This window comes from Temnothorax nylanderi, unplaced genomic scaffold (genome assembly GCF_030848795.1).
Source record: "Temnothorax nylanderi isolate EJ_2023f unplaced genomic scaffold, tnyl_v1.0 TNYL_tig0020_pilon, whole genome shotgun sequence".
Taxonomy (NCBI): Eukaryota; Metazoa; Arthropoda; class Insecta; order Hymenoptera; family Formicidae; genus Temnothorax; species Temnothorax nylanderi.
This window is the reverse complement of record NW_027249082.1, coordinates 217,419-239,656: the sequence shown is the minus strand read 5'-3', so window position 1 is coordinate 239,656 and position 22,238 is coordinate 217,419. Positions and strand designations below refer to the sequence as shown.

Sequence of the window (22,238 nt, the reverse complement as noted above, 5' to 3'; positions counted from 1 at the left end):
ACATAAATGTCGATCGTCGCAATGCGCTGATTAAGCGATAATTCTCCTCACATTGTCCCTCTTTATAAATCCCATGACGAATCGATGTGCTTATTCGACATGAAACGACTTATGTTCTTCTTCTTCGTGACATAGTTAAATTTGCATAGATGTGCAATACAATGCGGTTTAATTTTCAATCGCTCATTAATATCCAATTGAGAAACATATACTTAAAATGTTATATCTATGATAACTATTCGTCATATCTGCACTGAGAAAAATAATTGGTTGTACGGACTAAATTTGTATAGTTGTTGATGCAATGGTTGTTGATTCAGCAATTATTAAGTTGCACTAAAAAGGGTATAGTTCATTCATGTCAACCATCAAATTTTTAAATCAAGAATTAGTTAATTCAACTAACGTTTAGTTAAACCAACTAATGTTTAGTTGAACGTATCGGATTAAATATTTTAGTTGGATTTTGCGTTTTCCAACAAAATTTTTTTCTTAGTGTGTCGACGGAAGGTTGTTCAAAAACCTTGCTCTCCATTATCGCATAATGAAGGAATTTAAGGAAATGTTGTATACAGATTGATCGAAGAAAATATATCGATGTATGACTAAGAGCCACTTAGCTAGCATCATATAAGACTGGTCCATGGCCCAGATCCTCTATGCCCTTCCATGATCAACTATAAAAACCTCCAGCGAGTGCATCGCCGGCTTGCAGACCACACCAGTCATCTATGTTTGCGCGCGATTGCCGATCCTTCTCGAGTATTAGTTTTCAAGAAATCATCATCGATTATTTCCAAGATGCCGTTTAGAATCGCGCAACAAAAACTAACGAGCAACGTATGTTGAATCGCATGCTGATGTGCACGATTGCCGTATGCTTTCTGCTGATATTTGTCGTCATCGGTATCATACTTGTGTTAATCTATAAACCGATTTACGTGTGGGAACTTGACATACCTTATTGAAGATACCCGAAGAATCTCTCCGCACGACTCTACACTTGTAACAGGATTGAAATTTTCGACATCTTCATCAACGATTTCTTGAAATTCTTGAAATCTGGCGAAATAAATTATCAACCGCGACAAAATGGTTAGATCAGCGCAGCGAGGTGTCCTTCATGTGCTTCTGGTACTCTCCGTGACGACTTTGACGAGATGCGCGTTGTTGGAGATGTCCCGGATGCTCTGGAACAAGACGGTGTCCGGAGGCTTGACGAAAATAGGCAGGCTGGACCCGTTGAGGGTGCCGTTGATCAAAGTTGATCAGTCCGAGGGCGACGCCAATTACAGAGTGATCCTGAAAAACTTGGAGGTCGTCGGGCTCAATGGATCGGTCCTGGAGAGTATTCACATCGCTCGTGGCGGGCTGAGGTCCAACCTGAGTGAAATTCAGGCCGGATACGTGAGTTACAGCGACCTGAGAGATGTGGATTCTATCAGATATAGATTCCACACTATGATGAGGGAACCCAGTATACCCAAGGAGAGTTTCGAAGCCGTCGTTTCGCCCACGAATCAAGCTGCTGACATAAGGCCCTCTTCGCGATATCAAAATGCTCGCTTCGACCGATTGCAGCAGGATCAACACGGCAGGACGTTCGAGCAAAGTCGGCAGTATGACGGACGAATTCCTCTCCGTCCCGATGTCACGTCTGATGGTTTTTACAGAGGCAATTTGAAAGCGTCGGACAATTTTGAGACGAATTCTGGGAATATCGAGAGTTTCAAGCGGCCGGCTTACGTTCAGCCGATTTATGAGCAGAGAACGAGAGATTTCCAAGGATATCGCGGAAATTTGCAGAATAGTGGAGACACGATCGATTGCGACGATACAAAGGCCGCCCAATTTAGAGGAAATCAGGGCAACCAACGATATGTAGATCGACAACGCGCCAATGTTGGATATTACGGTGAACGAGTCGGGGATGCTGAGGTAAGATATTAATATTATTTGTCACAATGCTACTTGCATTATTATGTAATATTTTTATGTAATTCACACGTGTATTAAGAAAATGAAGTGTAATCGATATGCAACAACACTTTTATTAAAACAGGTTTCCGCGTCGGAAACAGTCGAGACCAGATTGAAAAATCGGGATGATGTAAGACCGCCTGCGTTATATAACAGAGAACAGTCTCGGCACTCGGACCGATCGGACGTTGCATCTTCCGGCAATGTTAAATCGTCGAGAAACGGGATGAGGGAGCGATTGGGTTACATCGACATCGTCTACGCGGATGAGAAAACCAACGGCAGCGTAAAGCGTTTCGGTAATCTGGGTACCGATGACGGAGAGAATCGGCGAGTATACGGCATCGAAGACGTCATGAAGGTACTGTAAGATTTCTTTCTCCTTAATTCACGCGCGATCTTCTTTAAATTAAACTGTAGATGCTAAATTGTACTAACATTTTTCAACAAAGTTTTCATATAATTTACAAGACGTTCTGATTGCAAATCCCTGTACTACAGAACATTCGGGAGAGCACGAAATTCATTAACTACAATTTTACGGAGGGTGAAGCCCTAAGAAAGAGAAACGACATGGTTAAAGCTGCGATGGAAGCCAAAAGATTGAAGGATCTGACCAGATATGCGAAAACCTATCAAGAGCAGCAAGGGTACTTCGAGGAAGGCATGCAGCTGATCTATCATTATGGAATAGACGCAAAAAATGATAGTAATCTCAATGATACCAAAAGAACGAAACGAGCGCATCCCGAGGAGACATCCGAAGTAAGATTATTTAAACATCCTTGATTCTCAGCAAGAAATTAGGATCGTTCGAAAGTGTTTTGTAATTAATACATTTATCTAATGACAAGAATACTGTAATTTACTTATACGTCTGAAAACATTTTAGGACGATCTGATGCATGTGATTTTGAGAATACGCGTTCCGCTGCTTCGCGTGAAGTCTCAGTACACGCTTCTGGGAAAAGTGGGGAACGAGATGTTACATGGCAACGGTCTACTCGTCGGGAATTTCAGTAAGAAAAATACTCGTATTCCAATATCGCTGAGATCACGCTTAAAAATAAAAGCTACACATATTTCCATTGCCTCAACAGCCGATGTAGTGGGCGACTTTACGCTGGAACTGAAGAAGATCAACGAAGAATTGGTGATCGTCCGCGCTGCTAGAGCGAAGCTATCCGCGAAGGATGAGAAAATCAGTCTTCAAGGTATGGACGAGAAGGGACCGGTGCAGGCTGTTCTCAGTCATGGTAAGAATGAGCAATTTAAACATATATTGATTTGCGACAAGACGATTAAATCATCTTATTGCTTTTATCGCAAAATTAGGTACCTACTTTTCTCGGAAATAAATAAAATTAATAGCACTCTCCTTTTTAGAGAAGAAAAATAAGCATAATGATTAGTTATCAATTGCCAAAATAAATCGATTGATAGTCAAAAATTCGGTTTTTACCGATTATGTGTAATCACGTTTGTTTTTATTGCGCGACGCGGCTCTTCCGTAATTACTTGGCAGAATGAAAAGCCGAATTCTTTCTTGGAAAGTGGCGTAGGCCGATATGGCGATACCGCTTATCGAACACACAGGTATCCTGCGACACCGCTGTCGATTACCATAAACAGTATATGCGCTTATTATATATATAAAGAAGAGCGGGAGAGAGATTTTTTCCGCGTGTGTCTCATACTTTAAAAATGTTCCGTACCCGTTCTGTTTTTGAAAACACGAGGAAACGAGAACGGGATATATGTATGTATGTCGTGACATCAACGCGTCACGAATCGCCGGAATCGATCGCGCGTATACGTCGGTGTGCGCCGACACTCGAGTAAAAGTCCTCACTTTCTTGCGAACGCGACCGAACGAGCTCGTAACCGAACGATCCCGCGCGACATTAACTCGGTTAATTTCTCATTCTGATGTCGTTGACTTTTTTTTTCCTTCGTCTCCTTCTTCTCCTCCAGGTTTAACGGCTGCGGAGGCAGTCGCCGCGATGCTCGCCGACGACTTCGCGACCAAGGGACTCAGCGAGAGAACGTCTGACGCGTTGATCTACAGGATGTATAAGGATTTGCCAGTCAATTAATCAGTCGGTTTTCGAGGCGATCGAGAACTTTACATCGTCTTTCCGCTCGTCAATCATGTTTTATTTTATGCATATTTATTTCTTGATTTTATTTCTTTAGAGGTTTACTTTGGTACGATACTTTTCATACTTTATTCATCATTATTTTAAGGCGTTTATTTATTTCTTAAATCTATTATAAATTTATATACTTCTAAATTGCTATTAGCGCCTAATTGCGCTTATTATAAACGCATGTGTTACTTGGATAATTTATTTTCTTCTATTTATTTATTTATATCTATTTATTTATTGTGTATACAAGATATATTAATTTAGAGAAATCGTACTTTTATTAATTTTATTGAATTAATTCTCACTACAACATGTCAATAAAATAAGTTTTAACAGCAAAAGCGAGGAGATTTTATGAACATTTTCTCTCTTGTTGCTATTGCATGTATATGATTTACAAAAGGATTCAGTATTCTTTACATAATCGCATTAATCGCACTTAGAAAACTTGAGTAATAGTATCATCATTCTCGATTCTCGATTGTAACAGCAGACTAGCAGACCGGAAAGTTGTTTTGTATTCCGAAACATGTAAATGAATTATTTTTGTGCTTCACGTGTACAAATTTCTTGCCTATGAGCAGATACAGAATCGCATATTCACTACAGTCACAATAATAATAGATTATTAAAAAAGCGTAGACTCTAGGTATCTTGCTCCTTGAATCTTGCCTGATTCAACTTTGCAATGATTTTAATCACTCGCATTTTAATCACATTGGTGTTTCTCTCTTTTTTTCCTTCCACTCATTTTACTTCCTTGTTTATTCATTTATTATACACAAGTGTTTCCCACAAGTGTTAATTTTGAATCGTTAATGTTACGTGATTGTGTGAGATCGATGAAGAGGAAACGAAAATTTGGCTTAATAAGCATTTGCAGCCACGAGGATGATCATCAAGGATCTTAGCTAGCCTTAGCAATTACAACGATTGCTAAGAACAAAAAAAATGCAAATGGTTAGCGAGAAACGCGGAAAGGAGAACGATTCACAATCGCGTGCGTGCATGCGGAATGTTTGATTACTTGCATGTCTCGGAGACATAGATATGTATAAGAAATTAATCATGAAGTGCTGAAGTCAATCATAAGTCAATCCGTTTAAGAGTATAAATAGCTGTCGGGAGCAAGTAGGAGAGAAACGGTGAAATTTGATGTTCAGCAATTGAGTAACTTCTCTATCTCTAAAGAAAAGGGCATGCCCATAAGATCGCGGCCCTGGCCTATGGCCTGAAAGTCTTTATTGACATTTTCAGCATTTGGCATCGTAATCTCCGTATGTAACTTTGTACCTATCTTTTGCATGCGCTGTAATTCTATAATCTTACATATGTAACGCTTACATATGTAACCACTTACATATTACTTCATCTTATTATGTGTATTCTGTATTACGTAACTGGAATTGAATGCTTGTTATGCTCTTTCGTGTCTAACAATGCGGAACGTGTGAGTAGGATTTTCCTATACTTTAATCGTAATTTTATGCCAAATTGAAAAATATCAGCTAATTATATTGATATATACGTTGCTATGTGACTAACAGAATTGCTCAATATTCACTGAATAGAATAAATTTCTTATACAAATGAATTTAACTGATTGACATATTAGATGGAATAATATTTATGTTGACCTAATAACGCCATATAATTACGCGTGAGATGTACACAGACTTGAGAAACGACTCGAGATTTAAAAAGCAAGTAACGATTAAACATTGTTAATTGGTTTGACAATTATTCACCTAAGTTTTGAATTATTTTCTCGACAATTTGTATATTAAGGTGCAAAAATTATTGCATAAATGTCTTAAATATTTGATAAAGAGACATGATTATTATTGGCTTGAAATCAAGAAGAAGTTTATAGTTCCCCTGATAGTTCCTTAAAAGAAGGAAAACGCATTTAAAGTCAGCATTAGAGAACAGGGAATCGCCCAAGGGGATCGTGATTCTTGATCTGATATAATGGCTCTTAGCCGCCTCAGGCTGACATTATCCCGTGTTACATCGCGTATATAGTTTCTTTTGGGATATGCTATTAGCCGTGCAGAGAGAAAAAAATGGACATGCACGTTGCTGCAGCAGCAGCAGCAGCAGCAGCATTTCGAAAGCTGCAGTGATCCCGCCTTAGAATCACGATGCGTAAACAGCCGCCGCGCCGCGCCGCGCGATCGCGTCTCGTTCTCATCCTTGGAACGTCGCGAAAAGGTTCACGTCCCCATCGTTACGCGGAGATGTCGCGAGATTGTAATACTCAGGGTACTCCCGTAATTCCGGCGGATGCGTGTAAACCGCGTGTACGGTCACGTGCACGTGCATGTCATGTGTATACGCGTGTCAAGCTTGGCTACGGGCTACGGCCCTGACTGAGTTAAGAGGAGGCATTCTACCGTGATAAATTCACCATCGCCTTCGCCGTCGTCGCCCGAGTGGGGTGGCAGCGGAGAAAGTGCACTTACTTTATATATATCTGCGCGACGGGGCCATCGTACGCATTTTCGATACCGCCGTCGCTAATTGCGAATACGCGCAATCTCGTGACATAAAAAAAAAAAGATAGCCGAAATACGCCGCGGCCAGGTACGCAGGATCATTGAGAAGATGATGCTGATCGGAGTCGTACTGTTTGCCATATGGGCCAGGACCGCCGTGTCGGAGCTGCGTGAGTTTCCATTGATAAAAGCACAATTATATTCCTCGACGTATATAAAGTGGAAATAGCAAAACTATTGGTCACGGTTGCTTATATATAAATAAAAAACATAAATGAAATGAAATTATATTATATTATTTTATATGTATTAAATTAAATTATATTATTGTATATATATAATTACGGTATAATTGCCGACACAATCCATATAATTAGATCAATAAAGTACGGAAAGAGCTTACGCAACGAAAAAGAAAGTAAGATAAAGCAGTATATTTTTTTTATTTCTATTATCAGCTAGAAGAACAAAAGCCATTATTAGATCAATTGCCATGTAGCTAAATGGCAATTAAACCGGATTCTGTATATTCTTGATTATTTTATTTGCATTGATTGGCATATCAATGCAAATAATATAAACAAGTTGTAAATTATTTGATAATGAGAAAAAACAAATTTGACACAAAAAGTCTCTTTTATGCGTATTTTTTGCGAAAATTCTATTAAAAAATTCATCAAGTGTGAAATTAAGTTTCAATTTCTTTCTTTCCATAGACAAACGTTTCTGTTCGTATTTATGAATATTAAGATCATAACTTGTTTCGTATCATGTCTACTGTTACGTACATTTGTCTATGAAAAGATACGCAAAATCAAAATTTAATTTCGATTGAAGTACATCCGATAAATCTTCAAAATCAAGGCTTCCTTGATTTTGAATACTTTATACAAAGAATTTTTATTGACTATATTTGTTTCATATTTCCACGTAAAATTACTCACGGCTTCGTCATTCATTGACATTTCGTATTTGAAAGACAAACGTGTTTCTAACTTCTGTTCTAAGAAATCGATCATTTAATTCAAGAGTAATTTGAAACGTTTTGCAAAACCCGACTTTGTAATTCATGCATGTTACGCAGAAAAAGACTTCAACCTGTCATTAAATCGCGTTGCAAGAAAGCGTTTATTCACTGAATAAGCAAGATCTCTCTACAATTATATTTAATAGACACAATTTAAAAGGGGCTTGAAACTAGATCTTATATGTATCTCTACAAATCGAAGACTGCAATGCTACAAATCACTGTTTTATTGACATATAAACTTGTTTCGACAGGAAGGTAAGATGTGACACAGCCTTAAGTGATAAATACCCTCTGATTTCTTTATAGTTATTTCATAGTAGTGATATTATATATATGAATAACTAATTTAGATAAAATAAAATATTTAAATGTACACACGTGCCTACGTGTACTGAAGATAAAGAAGCTGACGCAATTTTGTCTCATCGGAAAAGTTTTACAGTTACGCGTGAAGTGTTGACATATTTTATATGCAATTATCGCTTCTCTTTTCGTAATTCCTGCATATAATGCACCTACATGAGCAGCTTATGATGCATAAAAGTGTGCCGGCCGTCATTGAGAAATCAATAGAAAACCCGGAAGTACAAATCGAAGGAAAATCGGATGGATATGCTTGCTACGTGGAACGATACTGTCGTTACTCTTACGTACTGCATACGCGAGACAATGTAATTTGCAATTTAATTTTGCACTTTTACTTGTATAATGGCTTTCCTGTCGCCGCTCGAACTCGTGGCGCATGTAAAACGATATATAATCTCGAACGCGCATTCTTGTTCTTGGCGAGAGAAATGCGAGTTGTTATTTCACTTTTTTTCTAGAGTTTATTGCTATCATTTACATCAGTCAAAATAAGCCTTTCTCAAGAATGTTCTTGTCGTTCCACTAACAATCCACCCAGAATTGCTTCGCGGTTGATACTCTTCCAATTCGCAATTTGTAATTTCAGAAGAAAAAATAGAATTGATATTTACTAAGCACATTGGTAGTTAACCAAACACAGCAATAATTAATTTTTAAATTGGCAATTATACAGATAAGAGTAAAGATTTTTATTAGATTAGAAATCATATCTTATCATAAAATGCGTATATTAAGTTCAATTAAGAATTACTAGAAATCTGCATTTATTAGAGATATTTGTTCCTTTTTTCTCAAAAATAAGAAAATTTTATATTTAAATGTCTCGCACACACTGAGTGTGCTCTATTTTTAATCAATCGTAGATTTCAATTTAACAGTTTACAAGAAAGTGGAGGAGTCTTTTTTTAGAAGTCAATTTTTATATTTGTTCGTCATATCTTTCCCCATTATTCAAAAATAGATTATTGATCTATTCGCTGGTAGATCCTTTCGCTCACGCGCGTTTTTTTTTCGATGCTTCACTTGACATACATAAATTTGTCATATATTAAGCGTCAATAAAAAAAAAAGTAAAAAGGGAAATACTCATTTGCCCGCCGGCTTCGTAATTTCACTTTCTACCGTGCACTTTCGATTTTAGGCCTGGCCGACCGATTGGCCGGAAAAAAGCCGCTCTCTTAGTCATCGTCGAGTTCTTGCCATTATCGCGTTCGCTCAACCGACGTCGTAACAGGGTGTAATGTCTGCGTTTGCTCATTTAGAGGTGTCTAATGACTATCTTTCACAACACTTGGCATGGAAACAAGTACAATGTACCTGCAAAAAATTTGTAACTTGTTTAACTTTGTTATTGAATTGTTGCATATAATATATTAGTTTTCACAATATTCTTCATATTAAAGATTTTTTAATAATTTCCGACAAAAGAAAAAAAAATATAATTGGAAACAGATAATAATGTCTTTCATCTTTCTTACGTGAATGAGAAGACATTTGCGCACCTCATTTTAATTACATGTAGGAAGTTTATAAGTATTCGGGAAGAATTAAAAATCAGAAACGTTTTTCAGCTTTATGTTCTGATGAATGTTGTATATTAATCCCTTTTATATTTTATATGCGATGATCTAATCTTATCAAAACCTCCAACAATCTTTTTACTATCTATGAAATTTCGCTATTCTGCAGTTTGAAATTTGTAATATAAAATCCGATTTACATACACGCAATAAATTATTAATATGGATAAATTAATATAAATAAATTATTATACTAATATTAGTATTAACATGCAATAAATATTTTCAGCTCCTGGAGTAACGACATGCCCGCGAACGAACAATTTGTCGGAATACAATAAATGTGTTGTAAAGCAGCTACAAGCGCTCACGCCGTATCTCGCCAAAGGAGTGCCCTCATTGAAACTACCGGCTTTAGATCCTTTATTTTTGCCATCCTTGACCGTAGATAGAAACTTAGAATCCTTGAAAATCAGGGCCAACATGAGCCAGATTCGTGTTTACGGCGGCACGAATTACAACGTGCAGGATCTCAAAGCGAATCCCAATGACTTAACGATTTCCATCAAGGTTCGACTGCCTCATATGTATGTAAGCGGCGATTACGATGTTCAGGGTAGGCTATTGTTGCTGCCTCTAAGCGGACTTGGTAACTTTAAAGGAAATTTCAGTAAGTTTCCCAAGAAATTAAAATATGATATGTAAATATTTTAATGTACATTATATATGTAGAGAGCTTATTACGTTTTGTAAATCTTAAATAAAGTTTGAACGATTAAAACAATAATTGATGCTGGTGTAAAACTAGCTGGATATTTGGATATTAGTTACTTAACATGTTAGCGTGTATAGTCTTTTAAAAATTGTATTTTTTTCTAATCATTATATCTTTTTATTTCAGCTGACACTGATGCCCAAGTAAACGCGCAAGCTAAAGAAATTACTGATAAAAACGGCGTGCAGAGGATCGAGATCGACAAGTTAGTTACTAAAATCCGTGTCGGCAATGGAAATATCGTACTGAAGTCACCTCCTGCTCACACTTTAGCAGGTACGGATGAATAAATCATGTCTAGAATTTTAACATTTAATAATTACGTAAGAAGTATACATTCGATATTATCTCTATTTATTCGATATTATAGCCGATGCCGCCGCAACGTTCTTCAATGCGAATCCCCGTCTAGTCCTGGATATAGCCAGTCCAATTATCGAGGATACAGCCGCGACCGTGAGCAAAGCTCTAGCCGCTAGAGCACTCAGTGTTCTTACTAAGCAAGAACTCGTGCCTTAGTTCTTAAATAGTAGACGTTTAATTCGATATATCGTTTGGTCTTTCATTAAAAAAAAGGGATAGAAAAGGCGAATATTACTATGAGTATTAGTCAATCTGATTTAGTTTTTATCTACTTTTTTATCGCGCATCGTGATAATTTTCACCAGCCAGTTGGTAAGGTAGAAGGTGAGTCGGTAGAATTGTTATTTTATGTCCAAAGAAGATATTTTATTAATTAATCACGTTGTGCATGATTCTCAGAGAGACATTTTACACCTTTATACGTGAAAAGTATTGAAATGTTTATTCTTCTGTTTAGCAGGATTATAAGAAAATACATGTTACATAAACTGATTTGCTGACGTTTTCTGTTTTTTATTTGACAAATTGTTATTTACATACATATACATTTGCTCGTTATATCTCTATTTTTAATAGATGATAGTTAAAACTATCCTGCACATAAATATCATACATATATTGTATAAGATCAATAAAAAGATTATACTAATAGCGCAAAAATGTTTTATGATGATCTTTCGTCCAAAGCCAATCAAATCGCACATATAAAGTATTTTTTTACAAAAATACACATTTATCCGTACAATAATTTAAACATGATTCCCAAATTTTCATGATTCTCTCTCTCTCTCTCTCTCTCTCTCTCTCTCTCTCTCTCTCTCTCTCTCTCTCTCTCTCTCTTCTTTTGGTTTAATATAGTTAAAGTAAGTTTTTTGAGAAGTTACAGTTTTACAATTATACGATATTATTGATATTATCAATATTGAAAAAAAACCAATTTGTTATATAATACTAATTTTCATGATTCATACCTTATTTATTCGTCTTATTAAATCATTGCTTACGCTCATTTAGAATGAATAACAAGGTGATTATCGCAATCAAAAGATATAGAATCAGGTCTATAAAGACAATTCTGAGAAACTTATGTGCGCTATGACTATTCTAAAGTATCTTGAAGCTGTGACTATTCTAAAGCTGTATTTTGTTTGCCTTGCACTTTTTCATGAAATATTTACATAATTTTGATATGTGTACAAATTTAACAAAATGTAATTATTCAATCAAGCCCACGATTCTTTTGCATTAAAATTGCATTTTATGTGCAGTTTATCGTGCTGTTTCTTATTCAATACATTTTAGTATTTTTTAATATTTTCATAAAAATGAGAGAAAAATATTTTTTAAATGTACCTTTCTCTTTTAAACTTTAAAATACTAATTGTCATATATGTGGAGAAAGTGTCAAAGGAAAGTATATTAAATATATCGCCAACGAAAAATTTTTAAAAGAAATGTTCCAAATAAAAGTTTCGTAATTTTAGCAAAAGAATATAATGCACGTAAGAAATTTTTTATATATGCATATGGAAAAATATGACGTTGATATCTTATAAGAAACGTAAGTATGTTATAAAAGCTATTTGTAATATAGTTTTCTCCTAAAGCTGTAAAATTTCAATTTAAAACATTCTTTTGAAAAAGTTGCCGAAATATTTGGGGGTCTTGACACTTTCTCTATACTATATAATCTAAATACTAAAATGTAACACAATCACATTCAATGTTTATAACGCAACGCAAACTAATAAACAAGTTTTACTATTTTAAGTTGTCTATTTTAGACAATGAATTAGTAAATGAAATTAAATACATATCTAAAATATCTTTCTATAGAATTATTTTGTGAATTATATGGCATTATTACAGTTCTCTTAACACGCTGATTGCTAAATGCATCATTGTTAATTGCATTTCGGATTAAAGCACAATAATAAGACCATTTATTGAGAAGATATTAATGCACAATTTCTCTAAAAGAAAAATAAATCACAAAAAGTTACTTTGTTGTAATTTCAGCACGGCAGTCAACGTATTAATACCAAAACAGTTACATGTTATCTGTGCTTGTGTATTATAATAGTCATAAGTGCTATGAGATATACAGAAGAGACCAATACAGGAATATTACAGAAATATTACAATCCCATCAAAATTATTATTGAATGAAGTTGAAAATTCCCGTGATTCCAGTACAAAAAATAATATATTAATCTAATTGATCTATAAAGAATAGATTCTTAAAATAAAAATTAATTATTCGGAAACAATTCGTCGTATGTGAATATTCCGGTGATCTTGTTGGCGATGCTGGTGAAGAGATCTGACAAGGACTCTTCCAGTGCTGGTTTTATTTCATCTAACAATAAATCGTTGTTTGCGTTCAAAACCTCATTGCTCGCTGGTCCTGGTTTAAAAGAAGGAAGATCAATCACAATGTAAATGTAACGGCGCTTGTATTCACCACAAATTTCTCGATACAAAAACTTATTATATGAAATAATAACATACCGAGAATAGGATCGCCACCAAATAGATTATCAAGATTGATTCTAGCTTTCTCTATCTTGATCTTAAATTTTATCCTTTCAAAGTTTACATGGGTGTTGTTATTTTTTACGATTTTATGAGACTTCAGCAAGCAGTCGCTGTCGTAATTAACTGTAAAAATATATAGTAAGTTTAACAGAGACAAATATAAATTTTTCTTATCATCTCTCTCTCTCCCTCTCTCTCTCTCTCTCTCTCTCTCTCTCTCTCTCTCTCTCTCTCTCTCTCTCTCTCTCTCTCTCTCTCTCTCTCTCTCTCTCTCTCTCTCTCTCTCTCTCTCTCTCTCTCTCTCTCTCTCTCTCTCTGTGTGTGTGTGTGTGTGACAATAATTTCCTTATCATTATATATTTTAACGAAAAACAATGAAACATTTACAGATATAAATATAGAACTTACAGAAAGTTCCAGTGAGGCCTCCCTCTCCAACCAGATGGAGTAAAAGAATCTGTGCGTTTATTTTATATTTTCCCCGGAAGTTAAGCTTGTCGAAACCAACTTTGAAAGTAATGAGCACATTCTCCGGGTCGATTGTCAAATCCCGGATTTTAAACGTAGATGGTCCAAATACCTATATAAAATATAATTTTTTATTGAGAAATATTATACATGATAAATAATATAGGTACATGTATTTATGTTTGACGAATAGAATATTATTTATAATTATTTACACATATATATACAACAGTTATTTACAGTTTTTTTAAACGAAATCTTGACATATAGACACATGCACAAATTCTAATCTAAATTATGCTGTAAGTAATAAAAAAACATAAATTTTGATATAGTCACCTGTATATTTGTGAGGTTGACGTCAAGCCTCGCAGCTTGAGGACCTCTCAATAGCCGCACGTGCTTCAGTACAAGCGGCTCTATTGCCGGAACTTCTAATTCCGGAATTCCAACCTTCAATTTGCCCCGCAATTGTTCAATTGAATTTAATACACAGTTATTTATATTTGGATCATTTCGACTGCATATTTTCATGTATGATGCTGTGAAAAACGCAATACATATTTATATGAAAATATGTGTTTTTATTATGCGGCTTATATACGTGGGATATTAATGATACTTAGTGATTGTGATCCTGATCTATTTTGCAAGCTAACTTCTGAACGAAGTGTTATCATGATTGCGAGATCAGCATTTATTCAATCCCTATTTCTTTTTATCTATAAATTACAATTTATATGTTCTTTTTTTTTCAAGTCTAATAATGACAGGCAGTTGCTTTGACACGTGGAAGACTGAGACGGTTTTAAAATATTGATGCTTTATTATGTTCAATGAGTTTGAGTTTGAAACTTGTTATGTAAATCGAAGCTCAGTCACTATCAATCAAGTTTTCTTTTATGTTTTATTAGTAAAAGTATTTCATATGTCTTTTTAAGTTAGATAAATTATTTTTACGTACACTCACAAACATAAAATCATAAAATAAAGATTTAATTTTACACACTCTATTAATATTAAATTATAATATACCGAAAATGCAAAGATACGAAAAATAATATAAAAATACATTTATTATTAATACTAAAACATATAACATTTAGGTTACAACTTTTTTATTTGGAATTAAATTTAAAATAATTTTCTGAAATTCTTTGCTTTTTACTCTTGCATTTTTTAATTTCTTGCTATGATTATGTGTACGATTATACGTACAGTCCTGATAATTGCTCTTAATCTTGTTTTTAATTATGTTGCAACTAAAATTAATTATATTAATTTTAAGTCAAAGATCGATTGAATATTATACTTGGCATTTATTTACATTCACGAGACTTATTTGTAGATAAATGAAAACAACACTCGCGTAAATTGAATATCAGAATGTAACAGAAAACTTTTTCCAAACACATAGAATCATTTAGTTATATCTATATAAACGCTCTTTTGATACCGTGGATCGCATTGGATTCTTCTTCAATTGACCACTCGTCGTTTCGAAGATTGCTGTTTTTGTTTTAGATATTAATTTTTATCCCCAGGTGTGTGTGTGTATTTTACAATGAATGTTTGTATTTCAAATCTATATAATTCTTACGGATGCAGTATATCACTTATTGCCGTTGCCGCTACTGATGTAGCATCGTTAAGATTGTTTTGAAAATGATTTAAAGAATTGTTTTGAAAATTAAAAGCTTCATCTAATATGTATCTCACGTAATACATGTGCTTTAATGATTTCGTAATATAACTATTTTAATTTCGTGATGCAATAGTATTACATTATTTCGTCTATGAATATAATCTGTAAACAATCGAGCACAGCGTATACACACACATAGGTACACATATATACTTTGATATCTGTAATATTACTCACGTATCTCGGCGAAGGCCACAGCAAGGAGTGCGTAGGCCACACTGAAATAAAAGATCGTTAATCGACACAATAGTTTCAGTTATTAATATTAATAAGCTAATAAAATTCCTGAAGCGAATTTCCATTAGCGCTTCTAAATATGGACGGATTGCTATTTATAGCTGGGCTTTTTAATATAAATTGTATTCTATAGACGTATCGCACCATCTAATGATAGATTTCTGTTTAAAGACGAAACTGTCAAAATATCGAGACTGTAATAATAGAAATTGATCAATCAGAGTGTTCAAAGTTCAAGTATATCATGTAGCATGGAAGCTATCTTCAAATGTCAATATGTTACTTGATATTGATGAAAATCTTTTAATCTTATAAAGGATATTAATTTAACACATTTGACATTTTATAACTTCGAGAACTTAATGCAAATCGCGTTTTAGTGTCAATATTACATAATACTTACGCTAATGGTATTACGTAATATTTACGTTTCTGCTAATATTATTAGCGAACATAGCAAATGAATTACCTTAAGATAAATGAAACAGTTGGGAAGTGGTTTCCGATATCAATGTATGCAGAATTACGTCAATATTTAAAAGCGGATTATTAATCTAATTAAGAGCTGTTTCACTGCTCTGCCTGGATAGTTGACTACCTAATCGACTAATTTTCAATGTTTTTTATTTAAAAAATAATTTTAGTATTAGGATTTTTAGATAAAACGATTCTGTCATTAAGAAAATTAGACGATCGATTGGAATGTTTACATTAAAAGTGAGTGGGCGGTAATTTCAAATAGACATTTAAAATAAGCATTTAAAATGGGCTTAAACAAAAGAAAATTAAGAAATTATAGTCTTTTAAAATGCTTGATAAATATTTCTCAAAAATAAGAAAGGAGAAAAATTTTATTAAAAACATGTATTATTAACATATTATAATAGATTAATAATATATATATAAAAGTAAATGTAATTTTTACGTAATTTATCATACGTTTAACAATTTATTTTAAACGTTCTTTTGCAATTTAAGAATAAACGCATCGAATATTACCTTCATAAATATATTTCAGAAATTATAGAGAAAAATCTATATCTAAATCATAAAAGCTAAACTTGATAACACATTTTATAAAAAACGCGATTTATTTTATATATATATATATATATATATATATATATGGGACAAACTACACATAAGCATAATTTATGTAAAGATCAAGAAAGATCACGGAAAGATAAAGAATTTAACGAGTTTTTTACAGAACGCAATAAACAGAAGATCTTTGCTTCGTACAATGTGAGGAGGTTTGAAAATTCTTAAGAAGAAACAAAGATACTTGTCACGCTTAACGTGAAGAATTTAAATCATTGCCTAAAAAATGACCTCGTGTGAGTAAAAAAAGGTTAGAATATTGTTACCGTTGTTATTTATGTCATTGCAGACACTTAATACTTGTACACTGTATACTGTAGAGTAGAGATTAGAGTCCGATTGGTAAAAGTCTCGTATTATTAATTAATAAACTTATGCCGTTTAAGACGCACACTTTCTTCCTAAGAAAGTGATGAAAAATGTTTATAGACATAAAACGCGTATTAAATGTATATATTTAAATTTATTGAAGGCTAAGGTCAGAATATGCAAATTCTGCAGGTTAAGTGTTATAGCTATACTCTTTCCGTTTCATCGAAGAAACATTTAGGTAGGTAGTTTAAGAAGGATAATATATATTCAAATCAAAATGTAAAAAGTTATAAAATTATTTCACGAATGATAGAAATGATTTGAAAGCATATCTCGACAGTTATGTTCTTTTTTTTTAAACAATAGTAAAGAAAGAGAGAAAGAGGAAAAAAGAAAATCGGAATAGAAAGACTCAGAGAAAAGGCAAAAATAAATAAAAATTAAATTTTAACTCATAAAGAAAAATAAAAAGAGAGGCGAGTCACACAATAATATGTGAATAAGGACAAAGAAATGAGAAAATGAGTAGCATATTAAAAAAAAAATAAAGACAATGACGATGACTATTTGATTGATATAAGTTGAATCGAAAATTATGTGTATGATTATTTTTCTGTAACCAGTATTCTTTCCATTGCATAATGTTATTGTGTTTAAAAAATTTCTTTTTTCTTACATCTTAATATTTAGAAAAATGATTTTATTTAAAGAATATAATTAGTAAAGTATTTTACATAAATTTTACTTTTTTATGCTTCTGCTATGGTTTAAAACATTTCCGTATCTCTCGGTATTTAACTGTAAGATTGGCATGATATATTCGAGTAAAATTCTGTTTTACGTTTGACATGTACCAATTACCTCGCGTACGTATATAAAAAATGTAGGCTAATTACATGGTTGCAGCGAAAACATGATTACAAAAATGAAGTAAGAAGCATATTGCGTTTAATTTATACAGTCAACGCAATTGATTGAAAGCACAAGATTTTAGTTAGAAGTATGATTTTTTATAAAAAATTTTACAGTTAAATTATGTACATATAAAATAGTCATGTTAAAAATAAATAGGTATTTATTTGATAACACCGCTTGTTATTTAAAATAGCGTATAAATTAAGTTTTGTGTTTACTCAGCGAAAAAAATATAATTGATAAATGATATATACATCAATCATTTGCGGTGACACTATGCATATTAAAATCGAATTAATGGTATTCAACGAGTATTTGATTAAACTATAAAGAAATCACTGTGTTGCGAAAGAATTGCTAAATGTTTTGTTTATTAAGGATGTCCATCAATATTAAGGATGACAACGTAATAAAAAGAAGTTCACTGGTACAATATATTTTATATAATTATAGCAAATTTTGTTAGAGTTATTGTATGCTAATCAGTTTATTTAGAATTGCTTTTAAAAGTGAGCACAATATCAATCTCAAGTGTTGCATTTTTATTCAACTATTCTAACTTTCAACAATATGATCTCGCTCGACTAAGCAAAACAGCTAAATAATCAAAAACGGCCAAATTTCGAGCAAATAAGGATGTTGAAAATAAATTTAATAACTTTAATAAAAATATACAATCATGTTAACGTTTCGAGCCTTACTTGGCCTTCTTCAGAACCATAAATAACGATGAATAACACATTAAAAATATCTCGTATCAATTTACAAAAACATGAAACCTATAAGGAAAGATATTCGAACGCATTGTGAGGCCAGCGTATATTAACAAACAACAATATGATCTCGCTCGACTAAGCAAAACAGCTAAATAATAAAAAACGGTCAAATTTCGAGCAAATAAGGATGTTAAAAATAAATTTAATAACTTCAATAAAAATATACAATCATGTTAACGTTTCGAGCCTTACTTGGTCTTCTTCAGAACCATAAATAACGATGAATAACACATTAAAAATATCTCGTATCAATTTACAAAAACATGAAACCTATAAGGAAAGATATTGCGAATTATGGTTCTTCCTTATTTGCTCGAAATTTGGCCATTTTTGATTATTTAGCTATTCTAACTTTTTTCATAACTTTATTTATATTTTTATATTTATACATAATATATGTATACTTTTATATATAGTATATTTTGTGTTGCATTCTATATTATAAGAAGATATTTATTCTTGGACTTTAATAAGAATCATCAATCTTTATCAAAAGTTATTGAAATAAACAAAAAATTGTATCGAGAGAAAAAATAGAAATAATTTAATATTCGAACAAATATTTGTTTAAAATGCTGTTTTATTATCTTTATGCTGATTAGAAATTGTATAAAAAATTACGTATTAAGAAATACACTGCGTAAATAATTTAGTTTTGTAACTATAAGACATACATTAAAAATAGAAATGTTATTTAAATTTTTCAAAAATTATAACATGTTTAAAAATACTGTTTATCATTATTTAGGAAAAGTAAGTTTAATTGAAGCAACGCGAAATAGCACTAAACTATCAATCACAGTTTGATTAAAATATTTTTGAATTTTTTAAATCTAATTCTATTATTGTTAGAAATATTCGAGATTTATTTCGAGTCGCGAATTGACTTGAAACAAGTCAAAATTCTGTAAGTTTCTTTGTGCACAAATATGTTTAGGCAGCCGTAATTTCTCTTTACCTGCATATCTTTAGTGGCAAATGATTTCTGTATTTATTCCGATTTATTCTAACTTGAGCCAATAAGCATTGACAATCACTAGCATTTATTTATTACCGAAAATTATGATATATTTATGTTACATTTTTTAATCCGATCTCGAAGATAATTTTTGACACTATTCGACACTTAATATCCTCCGATAGCCACATATTCCTAATTAATACTAGAAATTAAAGAACAATTATTTTTATCGAAATGGTATTAGTTTACAAACAAATAAAATACATTTATAAAATGTAATTTTGTTGATATTTCAGCTGTCATAAGGTAATCCTGAATATAAAAAACACAGTAATATCGATGGTTTGCATATGAAAAACTTGGGCTGTTTTACATTTCATAACATTCACTGATTACTGTGCGATTTCACTGGTAATTTTGTGATTTTTACGAACGATAAAAACTGCCTCAATCAAGTTGATTGAAAGGCAGCAATGAAATATCGATAATGCGGGAATTTTCTCATGCAAAACTTCAAAATTTTCTTAATTTTTGTGGCTTTTTTTTAAATTTTTCTTTAAGTTAAAATTTAAAAATAGGTTTTAAAGTACTTTCCTAAAATATTATGTATGAATAGCGGTGTGAAGATTTTGTAATTAAGAAAATCAGAACTGAAAGAAGAAGCAAGAAAATAAAAAAGAAACATGCATTTTTCGTATAAGAAGAAGGGTGTATTTATATATGACTGGAATAGCTGGTTAAATATAAATATAAAATGGCTTATTATTATCGTATTAAAAAATGTTTAATTGTTCTTCTATGACTGCACGAAGTGCAATTATCACAGCAATCACAAAATCTTTAGCTATAATGACCTTTCCGTTAAAAAAAAAAAAATCGTTAGAATTGTTTATTTTTTATCTATCGATTTAGATGAAGGACATCCTTAGAGATAATGTATATAATAATATAATAAATCACAATTAATTTACCAGATACGTGTGATGAAAGTGTACATGTTGGCCAGCCCAGTCGAGGACGACGTACCGAGGTTTATTGACGACTGCAGGAGGTATCGGTTGACAATGATCAAGGATGTGATAGCCGCGACTCGAAGACTTTAGCAAGTAACTTGGTTGGCGGTACTGTTACATTCGGCCGGTTGATAGCCTCGTGCTACTTGCCGACCATTGGTCCAGCCTCGAATAAGCATTAGTGACGATTGGACACGTTCGTTGATTCTTGTTTCGCGGGAAAGCATGGCACCACCATGGATATCGGGCCTTTTCACACCAGATCGTTTTCGCTCGTCCTCCCTCCTACTTCTCTTTCGTCTTGGCTTTTCGTTCAAATGGATTCGTGGACCTGTACTACGTACTTGGCCAAATATCCCTGTTATTTTCATCTCGGCCTTTCAGCTCACGGACGTGCTGGAAAGCGAAGGAAACCGGCAAGACGGGCGCAATTCGCCCGCTACTTCGAAGCGCGTTCAGTAGCCGGTGCTTCGAGCCGGCGTTGACGTTTCGTAATTTCTCGCTGCAGTTGCGATCCAAAGGTAACGTTTGCGCCGAGAAGTTAGAGAAATTAATTGCGCAACAAATTTTTTCCATCATTACTAATGATACGTGACTAAGGGTGAAGTATCATGGAATGTAAAAAAAAAAGATAACATTGTAAATTCACTAAACTCAAACAATAGATATAACTATTAATAGACATATCGGTTCTACATTTCGTATTAAATAAACATAGTATTCATTTAAGATTCACTGAGAAAAAATCCAAGTTTAAATGATCGGACAATCGTTCGAAAATTAACAAACGGGTAATTCGATAACTTTCAATCGAAATTATAAAAAGCCGATCAAGGCCAAAATAATGTCCGATTAATGATAGGATCTAATTATCAATGATAATTTTATAAAGCTATTTTTTAGCTCGAATTATTTCATATTCCTTATAGTATTTTTAACATAATTTTATAATTAATTCATACTTGATTTTTACCAAGAATTACCACTAAAAACAAAAAGCATAGCAAGACTTGTTATTGGTCAGGGAAAAATATTTGAGATTGGATGAAAGTAGCATATTGACATTGAAAATACAAGTCTGATATTAGCATTGGAAATATAGATCTCATGGATATGAAAATTACAAAGTTGATCCTGGTATTAAATTGAAACTGGTATTAAATAACCGAAAACTGGCTAAAACAAATTAAATTAATTTTTATTTAATACAATAAAACAGTTATGACAAAAAATATAATATTTTATATTATTAAAAACAATTTATATAGAATATTTAAACAAATTAATTGTATATTTGAGAATTAAAAATTTTTTCTGTAACAGATACGTCTTCGTGATTTAATAATTAATTTAATAATATGATGCAACAAATATTGTACTGATATACAGTTAGATTGATATACAAACGTGAAAAACTGGTAGACACCGGTTCGTGCAATCTCGCAGCGCCTATTAAAATTAGCGAAAGTCGCAAAATGCGACGCCCGAAAAGCCGCGATCCGTAACAAAACCCAAGTCCACGCTTCCTGT

General features: G+C 32.9%; 3 protein-coding genes across 3 annotated transcripts; 2 read left to right on the top strand and 1 right to left on the bottom strand.

The window, feature by feature from the left end:
- Window positions 1–615: 615 nt before the first annotated feature.
- On the top strand, window positions 616–4,650 carry LOC139769083 (uncharacterized). The gene is made up of 6 exons (XM_071699844.1): window positions 616–1,938; window positions 2,063–2,341; window positions 2,482–2,745; window positions 2,873–2,999; window positions 3,081–3,236; window positions 3,955–4,650. The coding sequence occupies exons 1-6, from the start codon at window positions 1,093–1,095 to the stop codon at window positions 4,074–4,076; spliced, it is 1,794 nt and encodes a 597-aa protein (XP_071555945.1). The 5' UTR covers window positions 616–1,092; the 3' UTR covers window positions 4,077–4,650.
- A 1,998-nt stretch (window positions 4,651–6,648) lies between these two features.
- On the top strand, window positions 6,649–11,342 carry LOC139769087 (circadian clock-controlled protein daywake). The gene is made up of 4 exons (XM_071699849.1): window positions 6,649–6,798; window positions 9,834–10,214; window positions 10,446–10,595; window positions 10,690–11,342. Exons 1-4 carry the CDS (start codon window positions 6,738–6,740, stop codon window positions 10,836–10,838), a joined length of 741 nt encoding a protein of 246 aa, XP_071555950.1. The 5' UTR covers window positions 6,649–6,737; the 3' UTR covers window positions 10,839–11,342.
- On the bottom strand, window positions 11,172–20,808 carry LOC139769086 (protein takeout-like). Its single transcript, XM_071699848.1, has 6 exons — window positions 20,667–20,808; window positions 15,571–15,611; window positions 14,028–14,230; window positions 13,629–13,800; window positions 13,194–13,343; window positions 11,172–13,089 (listed from the first exon to the last, which is right to left on the bottom strand). The coding sequence occupies exons 1-6, from the start codon at window positions 20,690–20,692 to the stop codon at window positions 12,935–12,937; spliced, it is 747 nt and encodes a 248-aa protein (XP_071555949.1). The 5' UTR covers window positions 20,693–20,808; the 3' UTR covers window positions 11,172–12,934.
- Window positions 20,809–22,238: the final 1,430 nt, after the last annotated feature.

Bases quoted from the DNA above. Each gene is read 5' to 3' on its own strand.
- LOC139769083 (XM_071699844.1), top strand. From the start codon at position 1,093: ATGGTTAGATCAGCGCAGCGAGGTGTCCTTCATGTGCTTCTGGTACTC. The intron at 1,939-2,062 runs GTAAGATATTAA...TTATTAAAACAG, and splicing joins AACGAGTCGGGGATGCTGAG to GTTTCCGCGTCGGAAACAGT. The intron at 3,237-3,954 runs GTAAGAATGAGC...CTTCTCCTCCAG, and splicing joins GCAGGCTGTTCTCAGTCATG to GTTTAACGGCTGCGGAGGCA.
- LOC139769086 (XM_071699848.1), bottom strand. From the start codon at position 20,692: ATGTACACTTTCATCACACGTATCTG. The intron at 13,801-14,027 runs GTGACTATATCA...TATTTTATATAG, and splicing joins TCAACCTCACAAATATACAG to GTATTTGGACCATCTACGTT. The intron at 13,090-13,193 runs GTATGTTATTAT...CTTTTAAACCAG, and splicing joins TGGTGGCGATCCTATTCTCG to GACCAGCGAGCAATGAGGTT.
- LOC139769087 (XM_071699849.1), top strand. From the start codon at position 6,738: ATGATGCTGATCGGAGTCGTACTGTTTGCCATATGGGCCAGGACCGCC. The intron at 6,799-9,833 runs GTGAGTTTCCAT...AAATATTTTCAG, and splicing joins GACCGCCGTGTCGGAGCTGC to CTCCTGGAGTAACGACATGC. The intron at 10,596-10,689 runs GTACGGATGAAT...TCGATATTATAG, and splicing joins TCCTGCTCACACTTTAGCAG to CCGATGCCGCCGCAACGTTC.